Genomic DNA, 23639 nt, shown 5'->3' with positions numbered 1-23639 from the left:
CTGGCTTATTGCATCGTCCGCATCTCGGATTTCACGAGCAGTCCCACGGAGGGACGCCCGCTGAGCGTCTCCCGGAGTGGCAACAACATGGGCCTTATTTCCAGACCGGACGCGGCCACGGTCCTCATAAATTGTCTGTTCAACCCGACGGTCTGCAACACAGAGATCTACGCGTCCGAGAATCCCAGGTACGGCGACCGGGACATCCAAAGGTTGCTGAACGAATTAGTAGAGCTGCCACTGTGAGCCTGGGGTATCGAGGACAGGTCACTCGACACACGGCTTCCAGTAATGGCGGGTCTCGTCGGTGGTGAGGGGTGGAAGAATGTGGCATGTGGATGGAGGCTTGAGGGCAATCCTGGATGTGGCTGCAGGGAGGGAAGTGTCCGCTAGTTAGACGCGTGCTGGCGCAAACACCGACCGCGAAAATAATGACTGACAAGGGGGGGGGATGTCTGGGGGGATGTCTGGAGGGAGTTTAGGTGACAAGCGCATCTAAAGAAGATGAGGACCTGCATAAAAGGCGTGGTACGCCCGCAAATGGTCGAAGACGTTACGCTTTCAAAGATTTGTATTTCCGTGAAGCAAAAATTGCTCGTACCGTTCCCACCATTCACAGTTGCACTCATCCTACAAGTGTACATTTTTGTCCATGTTTCTTGCGCAGTTTTGGCCCCACAACTCAACAACTCAACCCCCCGTATCGCATTTATCGATACACGTGGTAAATATTGGTTGCGGCTACCCTGCCTACGGACTGCCTCTGACCTGGGACAGGCAAGACCGCCAGGGCAGCTACTGCCTCTTCCTCCGTGATGGATTGCATGGCCAGAGCCAGACGGGATGGGGTGGAATAGGCGTTGACCACGGCCTTGCTTTTGGCCTCGCTCACCTTGTCTATCGCGCAGAGCTGCGCCGTGAACATCGCCCGCACGGAGAGATTCCCCACCGTCTTCCGGCATAGGTGCTGGTATTCGGCCAGGGGGATGATGCGAGAGGCAGGCAAGGGAAAGGCCTTCGAGTGCTTCTGCAAGTACTCAGACAAGCGCTCGGACTGCGCCACACCATCAAAGGATTCCGTTGCCGGCAAGAAGTCACCTTCCGAATTCAGCCTGTTGTGCCCACATGCAGCTTGCAGAAAGTGCGCGAACTCGTGCGAAATCCGGGTATGCATGCGCTGGAGCAGGGCAATGGTCTGGTCTAAGGAGGCTGTTTGCAAGACAGGCATTCCATGGACGACCTGGGTGCTGATCAGGGCGGTTCGCAAGGCCGCCGGTCGAATCGCGTCATTCAATTGCTCCAAGCGCCCCTCCACCAAATAGAAGGCGCGATCGATCTCCCTCCCAACACCGAGCATGCGGCCCTTCTGTTCCCGGTACCGACCGTCCTTGATGCTGGATGCCAGGTCTGGCACTGTCTTCCGCTCGATCATGTACCGGAGCATGATCTCTTCCTCCTCCTCCTTGGGATGCCCGCCCTCCCGCATGCTGCCGGCGTTCCCGGGCTCGACAGCAATGCCGGGCGCTGCCTCGCCCCCCCCCGTCCCCTCCGAGCCTTCCCTCCGCCCTCCGTCGCGCCACCCACAAAACATCCGCCAGCCGCAGCACCCGGACCTCGCAACATATCCCTGCCTGCAGGAGCGTGGCTTCGATGCTTGGGTTGTTCTCGTGCTCGACGCGGTCCAGCAAAGCCACCACTTCCCACTCCTCTGGCCGCGTCCCCCCGAACGTCTCTTCCAGCCTGTCCAAAAGGCTCCGCGAGGAGGGTCCTTGTACGTCCGCCACCTTGCTTTCTTCCCACCACCTCCCGCCCACCACGTCTTGGCATCCTTTCCCCATCACACCTTCCACTTCAACACCTCCCTGCCACTCGGGCCGGGAGAAAAACTTGCGCTTGCGGCCCTTCCCGTCCGGGACTCGGGGTGAAGAGCTTCCTGATGCCTGTCGCTCTCCCCCTGTGCCTATGACTTCATGTACGTCCTTCCCTTCCCCTCCCGTCGCCCTCCCTCCCTCGCCCTCCTCGCCCTCGTCCAAGCCCGTGCACGTGCCTCCGATCGCGCCATCACTTTCGCCGTCACTGACATCCACTACATGTATTCGGCGCGCTTCGTGTGAGCTCCACGGCGCAGACCGTTCAATCGCTCCCGGAAAAACGTTCAAATTCTCCTTGTTCTTCCCTCCCTCCTCCTCCCGCCCGTGCCCCTCACACTCATGGGATTCATCGTCGCTTACGACCAGGAGGTTCGCATCGCTTAGATCAGTCGATTGGCATCCAGGCGCATCCACTCGAGAGCTCCAAGTGTCAGGGTTAGTGCCCATTTCACGGTTTGGGTCCTCGAGTGGGTATTGAGCTTCCGTGTTGGCGCTACAGGTGGAAGTCTGGGAGGCCACGAGCAGGTCCTCCATCATTTCGTCGAGATATGCCACGGAGAAACTAGCTTCATCAACACTCACAGCCTTATCATCTGCCTTTGCTCTATCGGAGGGTAAAGAGCTTTTGGGAGCGTGTGCTTCCGCATGCAGTGTATTGACGATGAAATTCTCAAGCTGCCTTCCGATTGTAGGGCCCACGCCTTTTAACTGCCGAGCCTCCTCAGCTGTGGTCACACGCGTTGGATGTTTTGCTAGTGCCTTAGCCACAGATTTGTAGGTATATCGAAGCTGAGAACCTGCGAGCATGTATTTGATCGTAAATGGAAAAGGCGAAAAGGCTGCCGAACTCCTCCGTATGGCGTGTGTGTGTGTGGGTGTGTGTGTGTGTGCGTACCTCGTCTTGCTGCTCCAAGCTCCAAAGTCTTGACATAAGCCACAAGCCTGTTATTCCATACCTTGATCGAAGAAGCATCTTCCTCCATGGTGTCTTCAGGAAGCCGATGAAATGGAAGTAATTCAATAGCTGGAATGTGGTCGCTACCGGACTACCTGGCTGCCTTGCGCCCCGTGAGCATGGCCTCGCTCTCCTTCGCTAAGGCTGGGAAGGTTCTGAAGCTGATATAAAGCGTTGAAATGTTGTAAGCGGTAACAGCGCTGTTTTATGTCAAGAAGTACTCCATTTTGGTGTGTTGCAAGATGAGTTTGCCCGGGTCGTCGGCGACGGCCCATTCCCCCATCTCAAGTGATATTGCCCATGAACACTACACTCCGCGACTTTCCAACGAGCAAGAAGACAAGAGCTCAGTCATTTTTTAAAAAGGAATGGTTTTCATGTCTGCGCTAGATTTGAAACAGAAGAAAGCAACGATGAAAATAATATGTTCAGGTTTTCGGACATGTCCGACGACAACTCTTCAGGTTCCTTTTCATGCCGACTAGGGCTTTCATTTGATTTGATCATTATACTGAGCCGTAAATGAAAAGAAAACTGACCAGCCAGTAATTTTGATTTTTTCTACGGTTTAAGTGCGTCGAGCTCACAGGCTTCCTATCTTGAGATGATGCACAAAGAGTCGCCTTATCCTACATGCCTCCCGTACCAACGCAACAGTCTTCACTCCCAGCGGCATTGAGCACATCTTGATGAGGGGTCAGTTACCCTTTCCACCTACGTCCTCCCCTCAATTTTTCACCGGACGCTTGGTGCCATCACGATACAAGTCCATGCTGTCCACAGTGAGGAAGTTGGTCTCGGGCTGGTCGAATAGGAATTCCTTAGTGTCAGGCAAGAGCCTCCGCTCGAGGTCGATGAGGACTTTGTCATCAGCGTTGTACAACCTCACGTCAACACCACCAGAGATGAGAAGCTGTTAAGAGATGAAGAGCACATGCAGACAGTGGTCAGGGAATGGTGCGTCATATGATGAAAACAGACCTTACACCCCACAACGTACCGAACGCCATTTCTTCGTCAATTTTTCAGTGTCCTTGCTAGACCAGCCCTTTCCACTCGACGAATGCTCGGGAAGCATTTCGACAAACATCATTACCCTATCGCTCCCAGGCAAAGGGGGAAGAGAAGAAGGGCTGGACAAGGAGTACGAAAAGTGATAAGAGGTGAGTGAGCGACGCTTGCGTTATTTCACAGTGTTCGCGTTAGTGACGCACTACGCTCAAATCGAAATCCATGCGAGTCCATTCACGCCACAAGTACTGGCGCTGTCCAATCATGAAAAACGCCATCGTGCCTCCACACCTGCATGGTCTACACCGTCACAGCAGGAAGACAAAGGACAAGCAACATCGCGCTCCCTTTGAGATTACACTACGCAAGCACATCACTTACAAGTGAACACACACTTACTCATCAGTGTCTTTCTTGTTCTTGTGCATCTCCGAAATAAGTCGATGACGGCGTTCAAATGAGTCGAGCTCCTCTTCCGAGTCGTTTGCCTCCCACGAAGTTTCCAAGGCCTGCAACTCCGCATCAGTCCACTCTTTGTGTTTCATGGCTGCTCCGGCAGCAGCCAACATCGCAAGAAGCACAATCAGCACAAAGCCGAATTTCTTCATGGTTAGTTTTCGTACCTGGCCGTTAAGGAAGGGGGTCTTAATTTGTATGGAATTCGCGTAGCGAGAGGCTTTGTCTTCTTGTTGAGGCTGCGCGCAAGCAGCCCAAGCAAAGAAAGGGACCTCTTGAGAGTATATGAAAACGGTGTTTTTATGAATGACAGACCAGCTACCGTTTCTGGCGTCCAAAAGCGGGTTGTCCGGACGCCGTGGATAGGTTGTGCCCTGACCACGGTCGGGCCCATAAGCGTTGTCTCCGTCAAGCATCGGCGCGCGATTCGTGTCGCTTTCCCAGAGGCCCAGACTGACAGCTGACGCCCTCTGATTTGGCGAGGCGATCAAGGTACCTAAAGCGTCATTCTCCGGCGGTTAGCAATGACGGTTCGGTGCCTAAATCATCACACATAGAAGCAGTAGAGTCGACCACCATCCACCACTCGCTCCTTAGTGTCTTTCCTTTCTTTTCCATAGATGGGGACTCCCTCTGCATGTAGGACTTTGGTGAGATGAAGTCAGGCACAAAATCGAGACGTACTTCTTAGTGTGTGATATTTATGTATGGGTGCATAGTGAAGACGTTCTTTTGTACGGTCAGCGTCTTAACTACATCCCTTGTCGCTGCCTCCCTTTGCCCCCCTTCATCCACATTTTTACAGGTCACACTCTCTCCCATCGTTGAGAAATATGGTACGTCCACCCCTAATTTAATCTAAGTAAAATGAATTTATACTGAATGACCTGTGTTTACATGCGATCCCGTGGGGCTGTGTTCAATGAATAAGAGTGTCGGGGTTGTCCACGTTTCCCTTTGGATGTTCAAACCAAGGAGCGAAATTAGATCTCTGTTTTTGTCTTTGAGGTCTGATACCTGCAGGAATTGAATAGTCTTTAGAATTGGTTCGTAGGGCTTGGGAAGTATGTGGTGCCTGATAGGTTTCTGACGTGTAAAACTATCTCCTGCACAGTCTAAGCGAGGGTCCGCCGTGAAAGTGGAGGACACGACTACGCTGAACCTGGGGCCCAAGGCCGCGGAGGGAGAGCACGTCTTTGGTGTTGCGCACATCTTTGCCTCATTTAATGATACGTTCGTACACGTGACGGATCTCTCAGGACGTGAGACCTTGTCGCGTGTGACGGGCGGCATGAAGGTGAAGGCGGATCGTGATGAGGCCTCGCCGTACGCGGCCATGCTTGCCGCGCAAGACGTAGCTGCCAAGTGCAAGGAGCTTGGCATCACAGCAGTCCATATTAAAATGCGCGCGACGGGTGGGAACAAGACAAAGTCCCCGGGCCCCGGGGCCCAGCACGCCTTGCGTGCCCTGGCCCGTTCAGGACTGAAGATCGGCCGCATCGAAGATGTAACTCCCATCCCCACCGACAGTACCCGCCGAAAGAGTGGTCGCCGTGGTCGTCGTTTGTAAACAATAAGAAAAATAGTGCGATGAGGGGTTGGCCGTGGCTGTTGTTTGGGCAGCACCACGCCGCCCTGCCGCGACGGGGACGGTGAAGAGCGCGGAGGCGGGGAAATGCATGTTCCTTCCTTTGTCCTCTTCCCCTGGCCTCTTTTTTCTTGCCTGGGGCCCATGCCTTTTTTGGTGCTAAATTTGCGGGACTTATCCTCCATAGGTCGAGGGGGGAAAGGACCTGAGATGAAAAAAGAAAAAAGCGAAAGAGGGCTCGACCTCAGGAACAACCACACTGTCTGGTACGCACAAACGAAAAATATCATACTTGCAACGATATTGCATTTGTACGTGTAAAAAAAGGGTTTGATATTTCCGCCCCACACACACCGTTACATCTTCTCTTTTCCTTATGCAATTCATGCGACCTCGTCCTCATGGAGGAGCATGTTAGGGATTCCATTGTTTATTGGAAATCGTCGACCAGTCTCAGGGCACACTAAAGATCCCTCTAACACATGCACATCCAGCAGCAGCTTGTGTACAAGCTGAAGAAACGAGTCGTCCGTTTTGTTTGCCTCATCCATCTGTAAATGAGTTGATGTTGAGTATGTCATCCACGAAGGAAAAAAAACACATTCAATCGCTCATGTATAAGATCAATGTCTAACCTCTTCTGGGAGCTCGTCCATGCCCAACTCTTTGCTTGCCCCTCGTAAAGCCGGCCAATCAACCTTGGGCAGTAAGTTCTGCACGAATTCTAGGGGACGGTGTGATTTTTTTTAGGACAAATGCCCATGATCACCGTGCATACATACATTAAACCAACATTTATCTCCAACTTTAGCCAGGGTCCAACCCTGTGTCTTCCATCGACAAGTGAAGCCGCCTTGGACGTACCTGAATTGAACTCTGTCTCCTTCACTTCCACCTTCTCAGCCTCTATTCTCAGGGGGAAGCCATTGATCACCCCTTTTACGTTACTCTTCAGCATATTATGTGTAATCAGCCGCATGACTACAGTTGTGGGTGCGTGTTGGTGATATTTTTTTGTTGAATTTAAAGGTATTCGGGGAGGTCGAGAGCAGGGCGGAATAAGCGAGAATATCTCTAGACAGCCGACAAGAAGCATCAAAACAACCTTCCCTTGAGAAATTGGATTTTTCATGGCCAGTATACAAGGAAGCTATAGAAATCTGCAAGCAAGCATGGGCGAGCATATTTGCTACAAGATGGTAGTGTGGTGGGGAGCAAACGTCGTTGCCTCACAGTATGATGTTTTCCTCCATGTCACCTTCTGCGCTTCTCCCACCGCGGAAAAAAACTAGAACGCGATAGACACTCTTCAGCCGCTTGCCGCCTCCACTCACCCTCGTGCCAGCCCTTCGATTCATGCGCACCGTGCCCTGCCTTGGGTGGGCGGTCTCGTGTGGCTTGTGGTCGATAGCGTGGAACGACTGTGCTGAGTGGCTGGAATTCTCTGCCTCTGAGTCGCCCACACTGATGGTGGGCGTTGGAGCTGTGACTCGGTGCGATGCTTCTTTGCCATGAAGCAAATGTACTCTTCGAAGCCTAATGACCCCTCTTCCATATCTGTATCTGCTTTGCGTTTCACAGGAAAGGCGGGTCTCCTGTCGTCAAGTCATCTGTCATGGCAAAGGTAGGAACTTCGGGTATCGCGTGGTGGAGGGGGGCTTTGGATAAAGGCCTCGAGGGAGGGCAGCCGTGAGGATAGGTTGTGGAGCTGCATGGGTCATACGAGACTATGCTCATAAGTATGCTCAGCTATCTTATCATGGAATCCGCTCGTTGGGGCACCATGTTGATAGTGGAAGGAAAGCAGCATATCTCCTCACACAAATCCGCATCTCTTCTCCCTCTGCAGAGCAAGAATCACACGAACCGAAATCAGTCTTTTAAAGCGCATCGAAACGGTATCAAGAAGCCCAAGAATTACGTTTCAAAATCTTTGAAAGGGGTAGGTTTGTCACTTCTTCTCCCTGTGTTTTCAAAAGTTTAAATGCTAGATCTCAAGACTTGCCTATATACTGCGCGTTTTCTGGGTGCGGAGCGCTCGATTCTCGACCACACCAACGCGCTTCATATTATTCGTTAACACAGATGGACCCGAAGTATTTGCGCAACCAGCGCTTCGCCAAGAAACACAACAAGGTCGTCAAGACGGTGAAAGCCTGAATGGGGACGTGACGAGACGGCGTGGAGGGTCTGAAGGGAAGGCCGGGGCGTATCAGGAGCGCTTTACATTTTCAATTCACGGAGCTCGTACAGCCAAATTGGCCGTGGCGTGCCAAGATTTCGTTGTGCGCGGGAATGATATAGGTGGTAGACACGGACTCACGTCGGTAGAGGCATATCGAATAAAGAAGCAAAACCTGAGCGCGCTCGGCCTCTGACCTCAACCAGTAAGCTACGCTGTTTCGCCCTTGATGCAGAATTGGCTCTGTTTGTTGGGACTGTATAGTCTTTCCTTTTCCCTCTTTGTACGTACTATATATCCTATGACCACTCCCTTCAGTTCCTCTGGCAAGGCCATCACCACGCGAATAGACACCGTGCTGCGTCTTGTGAACCTTGGAAGATCTAGGGGTCGCGATCTTGCACGCGAAGGACGATTTACCAAGAAAGAAAACAGTGCGGGCCTGGTTACTTCAGTTGCCCTATCTCATGAGCAATTCCATGCCTTAATTCTTCTGTCATATTGAGCTTTTGCTTAAACTTTCGAGACACCCCGTGCTTTCGCATTCTTTCATTTCCTCGCCGCCGTCATTCCTGAGACGTCCCGGATGCCACCAAGCAAAGACATGCGATCTAAGACGCGCCGTGCGGCGCCCCTGGCCCGTGGACTGGTACAGGGTGGCTGCTCTCCCAGCACTGGGCGACGGGCTTCTTTCTCGGGGTTCAAAAGCCGGTACCGTGACGAGGGAGGGTGGAGTCGGGAGGTGTAACGCGGGTTCGTGCGTAGAACCCGACGAAGATGCTTGAGCTCGGCTTCTTTTCGATGAATGTCCTCGATGAGTGCGCGCAGGTCCTCTTCACAAAACTCCCGCTCGGGGATTTCCCGCCTTCCATCCTCGTCACTCTTCTCGACCTGACCCACTCCACGGGCCAGACTCACCATCTCTGCATATTTTTGATTCAGATTGCGGAGTTCTTCCTCCAACATAGCTTCCACCTCCCCCAGTTCCGCTTGTACCGCCGACACCACGGCTTCCTCATGTTCCTGTTCCGCTTTATTCAACGGTTGTTGTTCGCATTCCTTCTCTATGCGCCACCGGGCAGCTAGTCGATTGGAGACATTGATGGGTGGTACGCGGCGGTTCCATGCACGGGCGGTAGCCGGGTACGACATAAAGGTCGCTTTGCTCGGTTCCACCCAAGCGCTGCGACCCTCCCGTCCTCCCTGGTACCCTGACTCGTGCTGCATCAATTCATACAGGGCGTCCAGCACCTGTCTGGGCTCGTGTTGCTTGCACTTTCGCACCGCCTGGGAAAGAGTGGCCAAGAGATTGTAGGTGCGGTGGTGTGTGGCGGGCAGGAAGGGCAACATACCACCCTGGCCGTTTCCAACCCTGGCGCTGGGTCGAGTAGAACGGATGCCGGGAAAGCGCGCGCCCGCCACGGTCGGGGCCCGCTTTTTCGCGCCCTGCGCATTGTAGTGCTTCGCCAATTCCTGGTTCATATCCATGACCGACAAGAGCACCTCCCCGAACTTCTCGTTGCGATGCTCCAGCTCCAGACGCAGGGCCGTTTCCGCCTCTAGAGCGCCACGGAGCCCTTCGGTTGTCTCTTCTGCGACACCGCAGCGGCTTCGCAGCGTTCGCTCCATCTTGGAAATGCGGCCTTCCATGTCCCGCATACGCCCCTCGGCAATACGTCGACTGTCTTCTTCCACGGCCAATCGCGCCCGCAGACGATTCGCCTCTTGAAGCAGAGAGCGCCGCTTCTCCTCTGAACTAGCTAATTTACTCTCCATTGCCTCCTTTTCCGCCAATAAGCTTTCGTACGCACTCTGGATGTGGACACACTGCTCTTGAAACTCCAACCCCTCCTTCCGTCGTTGCAATTCTGAATGGCGCTGCACCTCATTGTTTTGCTGACGAAGGGCAGCGTTTTCGACGATAGCGTCTGCCCTCTCTTTCTCCAATCGCTTGATCTTCTCCTGCAATGCGCGGAGGGCGCTCAAGATGGCTGTGCTGCTCTTACTTGCCGAGGAAGATTGGGTCGTGGCGTATGAAGGGGGCGATAACGAAGCAGTTGCTTTGAGTTGGGGACGAGAGCGGGTTTCGAGACATGCTTGTGGGCCGTCGACTCTGCTTGAACGAAGGCCCTCTTGATCCTTCTTATGTTCCTGGCTTTCACGAGTATTGAACGATGTAGAGGGCGAGCCAGTGAAGATATCTACACTGCCCGTACGACGAAGGTGTACATGTGTCTCAGGAATCTCTGTGATTTGCGAAAAGACAAGTAATGTGACAAATGAGAGCGAGATAGACACCGGTTTCGCATGATTTTCACGCTTCACAACTAGGCACAACATAGCATCACTGAAGAGTCCATACCATAAACTTCCTTAGTTTCAATGGATGAGTGTAGATATGTGACCAACTTTGGACGGGCACACCCTGAAGAAAAAACAATTAAAGGATCCCGGCGCAAACCCAAAAAAATCGAGACAAACCTATGTTTCCACCATTATCATTCGCTGAGCTCGCATGTGAAGGATGTGTGTGACTACCACGCCCACTCAAGTTTGCGCCGTATGTGCTGCGGGAAAAGCGGTCTGGGCTTTTCATTACACAAGGTACTTTTTGGCTACGCAGTTTGTCCAGTAAGCCCCTTTCTATACCTGGTACTGGCACTGTAAGACGGGTATTTAATGAGAAAAAGACCATGTTCGAATTTGAAATAAGATTTTGGACGAGCCAGCAAAATTTAAGAACCCTTACGTGCAAGTTCCCTATTTTGCTAGGGGCACAAGGCCCCCGTGGAACAATTTGGTGAGTGCACACAAGGAAGGAGCGATACGACCCGGCGGCGCCAACGACGGGCCCATTTTTGAAAGTGAATCCATGCTAGTCGCGGGTCGCTTTGCAGTTCATATTTGGTCTGTATCATAAAAGCACGACTCTTTCAATCTGTCAATTGTGGATTTTCGAGCAGGATGTGAAGGCCGCGCTCAGTCAGCCACAATTTGTGCGTGGTTGTTCCTTGCTTGAGGTTACCGGCCGGCCTGGCCGTTACTTTTTGGCTCGAGCTGGGGAGGGGGAGAGAAAGGAAGTCGGCAGAGACGATTCGGCCACGCTCTAGACATGCCTGAATCATAATTCTGGAGCTGTCTATGTCGTTGCTAGTTTGATAAGGCATATTCGATGTCTACAATGTGGCATTGGGCATGTAACAATCGTGTATGGCTCGAATCTGAGCCCCACGGGAGCAATATTCGCCTTGCCTCCCTGGGCCCTCCATCCACATGCTGCCTTGGCGTCTGTGATTTAGTTACGAGGAGACACCACATTCCGAGAAATTTCATGTATAAGATGTTGACAAGATACACGTAATGTGCAATGGATCGTATCATACTCGGATGCGTATTCGACTGACCTGGGAGCCGCGAAGTTTGAGGATTATCATCACTTGTTTACTTATGGGCCTCAGCTGTCCCTCCGGTTGCCCCCCTCCCCCCTTCAAGCCAAAAAACACAACAGCGTATATCATCCATCAAATGGCTAGAATTCTTAGCACGAATCGTCGCCTGGTCTTTGTCTTCGGCGTTCTGGTCTTTTTAATGTGCTTCGTCGCCAGTGGTATGGGCGAGAGTGCCCGGAGCGCCAGGAAGGTGGCGGCTGCTTCGGAATTTGACGAAGAGGAGACCGAGGCCTTGAAGGATTGGGAGGAGGATGGTGAATGGGACGAGGAAGAGGATGAGGATCAAGACTTGGAGGACGGCTTTGAGGATGAGGAGGAGGATGAATACGAAGACGAGGAAGACGGGTTCGAGGAGGAGGACGAAAGGGAAATGACGGACTATGAAGCTGAAGAGGAAGATGACATCGACGATGAGGGCCCGGAGTGGGACGAGGCTTTGGACCAGATCGAAGACGGAGACGGCCCATCTCTGGACCTCGGGGACTTGGAGGGCCTGATCGACAAGGAAGACCTCATGCGCAAGCTGGAGGAGATGGGACTTGACTTGGATGTAAGTCTACTCCGAATGCGATTCAACAGTAGTCTGGATATGGCCTTTTCTTGGAAGGATACCTAGAGTGTTTTTATAGCCACTCGCGCAGAAGTCAAAATTGTGAAAATGTGATAGGCAGGATGTGGAGGGCGGGATACGTGGTGCTCAGGGACATGTGTTTGTGCGCCAGCATTTGTACGATTCTTTCATCTACACGTATAGTGCGTGATTCTTCTTTGTTGTGTGTCATTATAGCATGCACGTGCTACTTGGCCATGGAACTCTTAACATGCGCAACTTGTGAACAACCTGATCTCATCACTTCGCCTACCCCTACAGGATGTCCATATCAGCGTCGATATGGGCGAAGATGCGATGGAAGAGGACGAGGAGGAAGAGCTGGAAGAGGAGGACGAAGATGAAGAGGATGAGGAGGATGAAGAGGAATACGAAAACTTTTAGAACATACGTGCAGGGATAGCGAAACGTGAAATTGCAAGAAAGTTCGGGACGTGGAGAGAAGAGTTGATTTGCTTATAAGGAAGCTAATAGGGAAGAATCAAAAGAGGAAAAAGCTGCCTTAAGAATTGGAGCCTCTGGTCATAAAAAGAAACGGATCCATGAGAAGGCATCCAGGCCTAGTCGCGAAAGTGTTACACTACGGGAGTCGTGAGCAAAAAATGGATCGAATTAGCTCACAAACATGAACAATATAAAGAAGGAAGAATAGAAAAAAGGGAGCTTACAACAAGAATCTGGCTCGCAATGTCTTTTTCGTCACTCAAAGCCTCCTGGCCCCTTATCGCGCAGCTCCAGCAAATGGTGAATTTTCTCGAACGGTGCCTTGGTGGCTGCCGATGACATTCAAAAGAAACATCTAAGTTGATAGATTAAAACACATCAACTCAAATTTCTCCCATGGATATGCAAAATAAGGTCCACATCCGTGGTGCCCTCCCTCGTGCGGACGAAGATGTGTCGGGAAAGATTACCCGGAGCATGCCATGGCCCCTGGTTGAGCTGGACATCAGACCTACGAGGTCAAAGATTTATCAGCTTTCTAGTGATTGAGTCTCACTCATAGCCCATTACTGAGCAGGTATAAATAAAGTTTCAGGATTGACAAATTTCCTGTGACTTATCTGCCCTCTTTGGACCTCAGGCGTGGACCTTGCAAAAGCAACCGCACGTCTACGCGGTCATGCGGCGGACTTCGAGAAGACAAATGGCTTGCGTGCATTGTACAACAGAAGTACATGTGGAGGTTCCCGACGTACAAGTACCTCTTGCCGTTTCCTCGCCCGCATCGATTCTATTTCTCTGTGTGGGCGTCATTGCACTCTTGCTTCCGAGTGCGACGGGCTACGATGCCGCACCATCATGCTCCGCATTCTTGACGCCGCATTCACCGTCCTCCTTCCAATTATTTGCGTCATCTCTTTGGAAGTGCTCTCGGTGCTCTTCTATTCCTTTCTCCTGTTCCCGCTTCATAGTCTCCCGACACCTCGTTATGAAAGGCGCCGCAGACCCCCACCACACTGTCAAGCGCATTTGTGCCACAAACAAATACGCGAAATCATCTTACGAGATCGGAAAGAAATTTGAAGCGGGTATCTCACTAGTTGGTACGGAAATCGGTCCGGTGGCTAGCGGGCAGTGTCAGCTAAGAGATGCCTACTGCCGGGTACGAGACGGGGAGCTCTGGATTCACAATCTCTTCATAGGGCCGCATAAAACGACTGGAAAGTATTTTCAGCACGCCGAAAAACGACCACGACGCTTACTAGTGCACAAAAAGGAGATACTGGAATTGAAATATGCCTCGGACAGGGACGGACAAACCATCGTTCCCTTATGCATTTATCTGACGGCCACCCACCGTGTGAAAGTAGAGGTGGCGATCGGAAGGGGAATCAAAAAGTACGACAAGCGAGAAGCAGTCAAGCAGCGCGAGATAAAGCGGGGGTTCGAGCGGCTACTTAAAACCTACTGATTGGTTTTGGATGTGAGCTAGACAGGCGTATGTCGGGTAACATAGTGCGTTCCCATGTGCAGGAAGTGTCCCCAAACGTCTTAAAATAATGTAAAAACTGGACAAACTTTATTCTTTGCCATGAATTTTTGGACTTTTGTGTTTTGTCGCGCACAATTAGGGTGAAAGAGGGGCTTGCGCGATTCCCCTAGGCAAGACGTGAAGGAGGGCAATGAGCGTCAAAGTTCGGTCCCACGGGCCCTGACTATCTCCTTAGACCAGGTCCTGTCGCAAAGTGACAAGCCTTTGCACGCCCGGTACGCACAGAGTGTCTTCCCTCGTGCCTTAGGAGGGGTCAATACAGCCATTATTGACTGTTCACATGAGAAGCTACCCACAACACGTTGCACTCTCGCCGATTCTGCTTCAAAAGCAACATCATCATGGTAGTGGGCCAACATCCTTTCTCTGTCGTCGCTTCTCACACCATACGCCCCATATTATACGGCAAATACACAAAAAAAGAAATGTTCAAAGTTTTCGCCTCCTCTACCACCGGGTCGTCGGCCAAAGCAATCTCAGTGGCGCATCAGCAGTTTGTGCAGCGGGGTCTTTCCTCCCTAAAATCCCTCCGAAAGCGTCTCGTGCTTGTAAACGTCATTTTGACCTTTCTTCTTCTTGCATTAGCGTTGGAATCTCGCAGACAAGGGCGTCGTCATCGTCTCTCCAGAATTCTTTGGAACCTGTATCTCAAAGTACAGCGTTTCATATGGCCCTGGCAGGAGCGTTTGGTACGACTGCAAGGACTGAATGCGGGCTCGCGATTACTTTGGGCTAGCACTGGCAAATGCAAGGCTTTCTCCTGTGTCTTCTTTTGGGGAGGCGCAGAGGATGAGGATGGGGGGTTGAAGGCGTCGTTGAGTACCGGCGATGGAGATGGAGGACAATGCACGCGCAAAGTGGTCCTAGGAGATCGGGGTCGGGCCCGTTGTTCCTGGATGGTGCGACAGCAATTTTTGCGGCGCGCGTACTGTGACGTGTCCTTCGTCGTAGAAGGGAAGACATTCCCTGCGCACCGATGCTGGGTGGCGGCCTTCAGCTTGCCTCTGTGCGCCATGTTCAACAGTGGGATGCGGGAGAGCCAGGAGTCTTGCATCCTCTTGCGGGACACGGACGCAGGGGCCTTCGAGCTCATGCTCAATTTTATATATGGAGGGTAAGGCTTGTTTTTGGAGGGCATGCGGGGCTGCGAAGGGTATGACGTCGTGGTGCTGGTCATGCTTGACGGGTAAGGCGTCCGGTGTCCCATAGGGGTTCTCATGCGCCTCCATGTCTCTAATATGCACGTGCCCAGACCTATCGAACTTAACCAAGACAACATCGAGTCCGTCCTTGAGCTTTCGGTCAGGTTTGCCGTCGGCATGCTTATGGAGCAATGTTGTAATTTTTTGGCCTCGGCCGTGGCCGTTGACACCGCCTGCGCCATATTAATCCTTGCCGACGTAAGTGTGTTTTTACCACTATGGAGTCCTCTGATCCTCGAACTGACGACACCCCGTCTCTCTTTCTCCTGCTTGACGCAGAGATACGACTGTCGGCCCCTCCGGCGCGACACTCTCCTCTTTCTCGTCGCCCACCTACCGCAGTGCTGGGCAGCCGCGAAGGGCCACGTCGCCCGCCTTCCCCGACACCTACTCCTCGAGGTCCTCTCCCACGATGGCTTGGACCACGGGGAAATCGTGGCGTTCCGGGCGGCCGTGTACTGGCTGGAAGAGTGGCGACGCACCCGTCCGGTGGAGCAGGACGAGGCCGAGAAGGAGGAAGAGGAGGCGCTGGTGGAGGAGGTGTTGGGTCAGGTGCGCTTCCCCTACATGCCCGCCGCCCTGCTCGCGGAGGAGGTGGAGTGCCACCCAATCATGCAGGCAGAGGCGTGTCAACGCTTTATCCTGGAGGCCTACAGGTATCAGGCGATCTCGCAACGCGGACAGCTGGCGCGTCCGGTGCAGTTGGGGGCGGGGGACGGGGGCCGCCCCCGGTTTGAAGGGCAGCGGTCGCAAGGACTCGTTCATAAATACGCAGAGGGTATGGGCGTCCGCGCTCGCCCCCGCCGCAAATTGATCCATGATAAACGGGATGATGAGTGTGACCTCTTGGTGTCGGAGAAGGGCCTGGCGAGCAGACGGGTGTACGGCGGTGGGCATCACTTAGAAATGGAGGAGAAGTGGGGGGAAGAGCTGCTTTTGCCAGGTGGCGCAGGTACATTAGTTAACAGACACGCGACATCCACTGCCACAGATCACCCAGTGGTCTGCCGTTTGGAGGATCTCGCACTGCGGGCGGCTCGCTCCGAGGAAGGGTCAGAGAGGGAGCGAGTCGTTCTTCCAGACTCCCTAGCTTGTGCGGACACAACCAACGCACCAAGGATTAAATACGGTCTGGAGGAGATGAGCAACAGGCGGGTTGAAAGGCTCAGTGGCAGCAGCAAGAATTTGAGCAGTACAGTGATCTGATGGGGAGGCGGTTGGTGGCAAGAGGCGATATTATCCGACAGGTCCTGGTCGATAGGTACCTCTGCATATACACTTGTAAAAAATCGAACATCCTTATTGCACGTGAATATAACCCTTTCATCAGCCCATGCCTCTTTTCTTTTTTGCTTCACTGTCGTTCGCTCCATTAGGAATTGCCACGCTCTTGGCCACCATCTTGGCCACTCTCTGTGAGGCGCAAACCAACATCATCGGAATCGTTATCCTTTTTTAAAAAGAGGGGTCCACAATTTCTCGTCTCTTTCTGTTTGGCGATTTGAAGTGGCTTAAAACACGGTTCTCCGCCCCGTTGCTTGATGGTCATCAGACCATTCCATGGGCCATTTTAAAGTCTTATTTGAAATGCACTCGCGGCGACTAAAGTTGCTACCCCTTACAGCCTATCTGGTAACCATACATCCGTCAGTCCACGCTTCCACCATGGACACACGGCTTTGCTCTTGTTTCCACACCTAAATATACGCACACGCTTGAGTCTGAAGCCGCATTCCCGCCCACCAGGCGGAGAATCCTCCAATCTTCCCAGAATCTCTATTTGAGCCGCGAAGTGGATTTCCAAAATGTAGAATGTGATTTTATAATTACGCGTGAAAGGACTCCCTCATTTCCCTCTCCCACTCCTTGCATTCCTCCATGTCTCCCACCTCGGTACTCGTGAACGCAATACCCCGTTTGCCTCAGGGTCCACAACCTTCATCACGCTTCCTTGGTGTGTACCGAGCCACCAGACTCCCACATTCCCTCCACTCCTGGCCCAAATCCCCCTCCAGTACATCCACAACCTCACTTTTTGGGTAACATTACGTTCACCAAGAGCTCAGGCACACCTACAAATCCCCTCAGTTTGCAACGCAGGTACCATCGAAAAGGCATTTGTTTCCCATCAGTCTTTCCTGCTCGCCCACAAAACAGTGCCAAATGGTACGCTGGCGAGGGTAGGCCATTCTCCCGAGTCGCTCCTGACTAATCATTCTGTCGAAGACTTGCACTCTTTCCCCTTTCCCCCTCCGCCCTCCCCGGTCCTCATGCCTCTACCCCTGAGATCGGATCTCCTTCCGGGTATGGTGATGGTGGTGATGGCCCACCAAATGTGCGGGGGACCCCGGTGGCTTGTCACTCTCAACCAACTCCTTGGCGTATTGAGTCAGCAAGGCCCCAAAGGCCGCACTCGCCAAGGGCGGGACGCCCCCCGTCAGGGTGGATGAGGAAGGGGGCACCGCCGGCGAACATGAGGCAGTGGCGGGCACGGGGCCCGTCGCCTCGGTCCCTGCCACGGAGGCGGGGGCAGACGGGGCAGACGTGGTGCCCAAGGCTGTGACCAAGGTCTCGAGCAGGCGTTTCTTGTGCTCCGGTGATAACTTCGTCAGACTCTCGGGCAGAAAACCCACGTCTGCCGCGACCTCGGTCCCAGTGGCCCTGACCGCGTTCCCGCCCTCTTGAGCCGGCCCCACCCGCGCTTCTTTACAGTCCTCCCCGTCCATGGCCACACCGCCCAGACTGTCGTCGCTGCCGCTTAGGTGGATGGGCCGCGGGGAGCCCGGCGGCGAGGTCTCCATTGGGACACCGGCATTCGCCCCATGGTAGGCCAAAGACCCCCGCGCACTCGCGCCCGTCGCCCGCCCAAGACTCTCCGAGCTGAGCAGGCCATGGGAAGCCCCTCGCTCCTGCGCATGACCATCTTCCTCCCCATCCAGCTCCAGAATGCTCAGCGCGAAGTCCTTCTCCCCGCCCGCGCCGCCCTCCCCACTGGGTCCCGCCGCCGACGCACTGTTCTGACGGCCGTCCTCCTCCCCCCCCAACCCCACGCCCAAGAAGGGATCAAATGCCACAGAGAGCTTCTCCCCGTCTTCCTCCTCATCTCCACTCAAAAACAGGTGGCTGTGTTCCTGGAACGCTAGCACAGAGTCAGCGCTGCAGGTGTTTCCGAGGAGCCCCAGGCCCGCCCCTACCAAGTCGCTCCCATTGCCCTCTCCTTCCGTGGAGGGCATGGCCGACAGGTCTGGCAGCCCCTTCGTACCCTTGAGAAGACCCTCTTGGATGCCTCTCTCTCCATCGACCTGCCGGGGCCCCTGCATCCTCCCGGCCCCCGCCTCCCCCCCCTCCCCCTCGGACTCCTCCTCCTCCTCCTCCTCCTCGTCGTCGTCTTCCTCCTCCCTTCCCGCCGCCCTCCTGTCTGTCTTCCCGACGCCTTCCGTCCCCTCCGTTGCCCCTCCAGGGCCACCATCACCGCCGCCGCCGCCGCACGGTCCGCCGACACCTTCCTCTTCTTGGGGTCGGCCCCCTCTGAGCCCATCTTGGCAACCATCAGGCCTTGCACCAGGGACGTCAGACGGTCGATGTCCGAGCTCATCTCCTGGATCCGGTCCTTGAGCTGCCCTACCTCTGTCTTCAGGTGCGAGACTTCCTGCTCGTTGCTCGCCCCATGCGTGGCCCGTCGGATCTGAGCCAAGAGCTGCGGCTTTCCCCGAATGAACTTGTCGTGCCGAAACTCCCACCACTTGGCACTGGCGCCGCCTCCGCCACCCGCGTTCGCCGGATTGCTGCTGGCAGCCGCGTTGCTTCCTCCCTGCCAGAGCCGTAGGGTATCAGGGTGCGGGAAGATGAGAGCGAGACGACGCGAAGCGTCTCGGTTGCCTCAAACCCACCACGCATCTACGCGATCATCGCCCCTTCCTCCCCTTTGCATGGCGTGCAAAACACACACCCATTCATGAGGGCAGCCTTACATAGAGAAAGACAAGCCATGGCCTGCTCATCCTTCTCCTCCGCATGACGACCCTCCCGGACATTCCCAACGCCCGACATACCTGCAACACGCGCACGTCTTGCTTTACTTTGCGAAAGCCGTAAAAGTTGAGCTGGCGGACAAAAGACGAGAAGTTGTTGTGGCTAAAATACTGCGGAATCACCGTCTGGGCGAAGCTGTCAGGATCTTTGATCAAAAAGGAGTCACCCTTGCCCGACCACGCAGCGATTGAGGGGGAACAAGACTCCAGCATTTGGTATGTTTTCCGCAAGAACAGGGGTTGATCACGCCCTCCTATCCCATTGTTGGTAGCACCCGTACTGCCACTGTTGGCTGCCACCACGCTTCCTCCTCCTAAGCTGCTGGTACCGTCATCGTCATCGTAATCCGCCCCTTCATCCGCGGATGAACTAGGCACGGGGACCGGCACAGGCGGCTTTTGCTTGGCAATGGCCGCACCTGAGCCTCGAAGGCTTCTCATGCGTGAACTGGTGCGTATCGTCGTGATTGCTGTGGTCATTTGTGGGACGAAAGGGCGCAATGGGGGAGTTGTTTCGTGTGGGCTAGATTTTGATTTTGTTCTTCTCTGAGCGACCCATGAGACGCGTGTTGCGGTCAAGGGGGCTGACACGACAATAACGCTTATGCCCCAACTTTAAAAGTAGAATTGAGATAAAGCACAGTGCGTTATGATGTTGGTAGTCCGAAGTCACCCAAAACGCCCTTCCTGCCCTGCTTGTGGTGCCACACCGCGAGCTTTAAACCACGTGCGGGTCATCTCCTCGGTTTAGGTGATCACGCTCACCCTCTTCCCCTCTCTCCACCGTCGGATTCCCCGTTCAAGACAGCCTTGGTTGCACACAGGCTTCTTGACCTACTTTTAAATGCACCCATATCAATGCCACATCGAAGGAAGAAAGAGATGCCCACGTGCAGATAGATGGTCGCTTGGCTGAGTGTGCGTGGTGTTAAGTGCGTTCTTCCTTGATGCTTGGGCCCTTTAAAACCGGCGAAGTTAGCGAAAAGCAACGAGGAAAACAGGAAGCGAGACTGAATCCCAAGCAATTTGAATTGGAAAACATCGCATCTTCTGGGTTTTGAGAGTTTTAACCGAGCATTGCGCGGAGAAAAAGACATAAGTATCACGAGAGACAAGAGAAATCTTCATGACACTCTCATGTGAAAGTTTATTGCTGCCACGGTTGTGTCAATCATTGCCGGGATATCTTTTTGATCCCCACATATTTCAAGGAGGACGTACCATATTCATGCGCATCGCGGAACCATTCTCTGTCCAAGAATACGATACAAACTTATTTTTTAAAAAATTATTCCGATTTGCACGCAAAAAAAAGAGAAGGAGTAGAAAAGCATGAAATTACTTTTATTCAAATGAGTGCCGGTTTTGGCCTTATTGCATATTTTCCGGTAGCCCATTTAGCTCGATCTCCTGCCGCCGACTTCCCAAAATCTCGGGTTTTGTCATGAAGCTCTTAGTGGAGGGTACTTTCACCCCTTTGTCCCTCAATTCCTGCAAACTTTTCGCCATCCCTTCCTGCAAGTAGCCTGGATCAAATGTCAAATCATCGTAGTACCCCAAGTCGGCCTCATCGTCATACAGAGACACCAGCTCCACGTCGTAAATTATTTCTCCTGGAGGATCGTTCACCTCTGCCTTTCCTAGCTCTCTCACCAGGATTTTACGGCGAAAAGCGTTGGGCGGCAGTGGGCCCAGGCCCGTCTTTGTATAACCCAGCTCAAGAGGCACAACGATTCGACGAAGGCCGCCTAATTTCATGGAGTGGATGCCTTCGTCCAGTCCACGAATGACCCTACCATTGCCATGCTTGACCAGGTATGGCGTTTTACGGGCGTAGGTGTCGTCGAATAGCACAAGCTTGGAAAAAGGCGAGGCCCGTACGTAGCCCTCATATTGAATAATCGCCACTTGGCCCCACTTCGGACTCATACCTTCACCTTTTCGAACATCGTAGTACCGCAGCCCGCTTTTGGTTTCAAAAGCCACCGCTGGAAGGTCCATGTCTTGCACACGATTGGCTGCTGCATGAGCATGACGAGGTCGCCGGGGGAAGTCGGGATCAGGTGAAAAGAAGGCACCCATTGCAGCCCCACCCGCTGTCAATAAGCCCTGCCGCAAAAAATCGCCGCGAGTGCTTTGTGATCCCTTTATTCTAGCAAATGAGTTATGGTGAGAGCTCCGCAAGGAAGCGGCGCGTGGGCCGGAGCTGGAGTCGTGTAGACAACTTGATGTGTTGAAGAAGTCTGTTTTGTCGTCCGACATTGCTTGAAATCTGCCGCTACCGTCCGGGAAAGTTGTCTTTCTCCTCTCAAAAATAGATCTTGGTGGATTTACGTGTTGGAACGCGGCTGATCTGTTGGACAAAAGAACTACTACGACGACAGAATGGACGAACAAGAGAAGCCTGTGGGATGGTATCCGTCGACGATCACAAGTCTTTTGATAACGTCCTGGAGGCGCCATGTCCAGTGTCAAGGAACACCTGTTTGAAAAACAGTAAAATTTTGAGCTTCTTAATATTCCAGGACGCAAGCAATGCTCTGGTGGCTTTCGTGTCGACGCTGTGCGGCCCACGCAGGTACGTGAAGTTCCTCTTGTCTTGGCTGGTCGATGTGATGGTTTAGGCCGCAACTCCCTCCCCTTTAGTCCCCTTCCTTATGATGTGATGGTTTAGGCCGCAACTCCCTCCACTTTAGTCCCCTTCCTGATGACGTGATGGTTTAGGCCGCAACTCCCTCGCCGTCGCTCTTCGCTCCCTGTCGCGAGGATCGAACGACGATGTGTTCCTGTAGGCAAACAGCCAGGATCCTGTTATCCCGTGCAACAAAAAAGGCTTCTGATAAATCCAATACATGTCCTCCACAGCAGCGTTGGTATCAGGGAGACTAGCATGGAACGGTTCTTCGGCAGTTTTGTGCCCACAACACGCGAGGTAGGTGTGGGGTATTTTTCATGGTTTTTCTGGTTGAGCTTTTAATACTAACTCTCGTCTTGTCTTGGCACGAATGTGCGTTTTCCGTCACTTCTAGTACGTCTCCTTTAAAGCAGGACGGTGCGACGTGGAAGATAAGGGGAATAACAAATTCTTGATTACGCCTGATCGACGCAAGGGACAACTTACTCTCTTGAAGCATGTAGACGAGCTCACCCACCTGCAATGGAAAGACCGAACGACCAATACGGTCGTGGAGGACGTGATTGTCATGCCGCATGACGCACACTTCACACGAGTAAACACCGGCCGCACCAAAGATCGCGTGTACATGTTACAATATCAAGGAGGGTCCTCGCGACGCTCTTTTTTTGGATGCAAAGTGCCTCCGACGAAAAGGACGAAGAAGTCGTAACGCGTTTGAACACGTGCATGGCTGAACCACCAGCCGAAGACACCTCAATGGGTGGAGATGATAGCACAGAAGGAGGCGCAAGTGGGGCAGGTGGCGGCGCCTCGGACGCCTCACCCTCTCAGCAAAACGTGGAAGACTTGCTGTCATCCATGCTCGGCCCTGGGGCCACGTCAGGTCAGTTTCGTGCCCCCGCGCCCTCAATCGCCCCCACTGCCCCCGCCTCGGGAAGCAGCAGCGCCGGTGCCGTCGGTCGAGGGGGCCAGTTGACAGCGGCAGACTTGCAGCGGGCCATGATGAACCTGACAGGCCGACAGCCACAGCCCCCGCAGTCGGTGCCCTTAACGGAGGTGCTCAGCGCCGACCAAGTCCTCCGCTCTGGCATCCTAGCCGACCCCGCCGTCCAAGAGCAACTAATCCCGCTCCTACCGGAGGGGCAGCAGACCCCGGAGCAGCTGGAGGCGATCGTGCGCAGTCCCCAATTGCGCTCGAGCCTGGCGTCCTTGACCGGTGCCCTCCAGACGGATAACTTTAATGCCATCGTGTCCAATTTTGGCCTTGACCCTTCCCGGGGCATGGAAGCCCTGGCCGCGGGGAATAATGTGGAAGCCTTTCTACAGGCGCTCTTGGCCTTGCGGCAGGAAGGGGAGGGCTCGGATTCGAAGGGGGGGGGGAGGAGGGGGAAGGAGGAGGGGCGGGAATACAAAGAGGAATAGTAAACGAAGATTGCATAGAAGGAAAGGGACATGGCGAAGAGGGCTTGTTCAGAAAAACGTTATGAAGGTCCAAATGTAGAGTGTTGGAATCATGCGCAAAGTACCGACAGCTTTCTCCCACGCATCTTCCAGGTAGTTTTTCCTGAACCAGTCAATGTAACCGAAACAGTCTTTCATCCTTTTCTCCATTGTTCAACTCTCCTCTGATTTCCCCTCGTGTACCTCTTG

The 23639-nt window shown here is 53.5% G+C and overlaps 1 protein-coding gene across 1 annotated transcript; it reads left to right on the top strand.

The window, feature by feature from the left end:
* Window positions 1–13203: 13203 nt before the first annotated feature.
* Window positions 13204–14140, top strand: NGA_2084900 (uncharacterized protein; the record flags this gene model as incomplete). Its single annotated transcript, XM_005854820.1, has 1 exon — window positions 13204–14140. A coding segment is annotated over one exon (834 nt), but the record flags the coding sequence as incomplete, so codon positions are not given.
* Between the last annotated feature and the right edge of the window lie 9499 nt (window positions 14141–23639).

Source organism: Nannochloropsis gaditana (genome assembly GCF_000240725.1).
Source record: "Nannochloropsis gaditana CCMP526 unplaced genomic scaffold scaffold374, whole genome shotgun sequence".
Lineage (NCBI taxonomy): Eukaryota > Eustigmatophyceae > Eustigmatales > Monodopsidaceae > Microchloropsis > Microchloropsis gaditana.
Note: the sequence above shows the minus strand (reverse complement) of the source record. Positions and strands in the feature narration are given on the sequence as shown.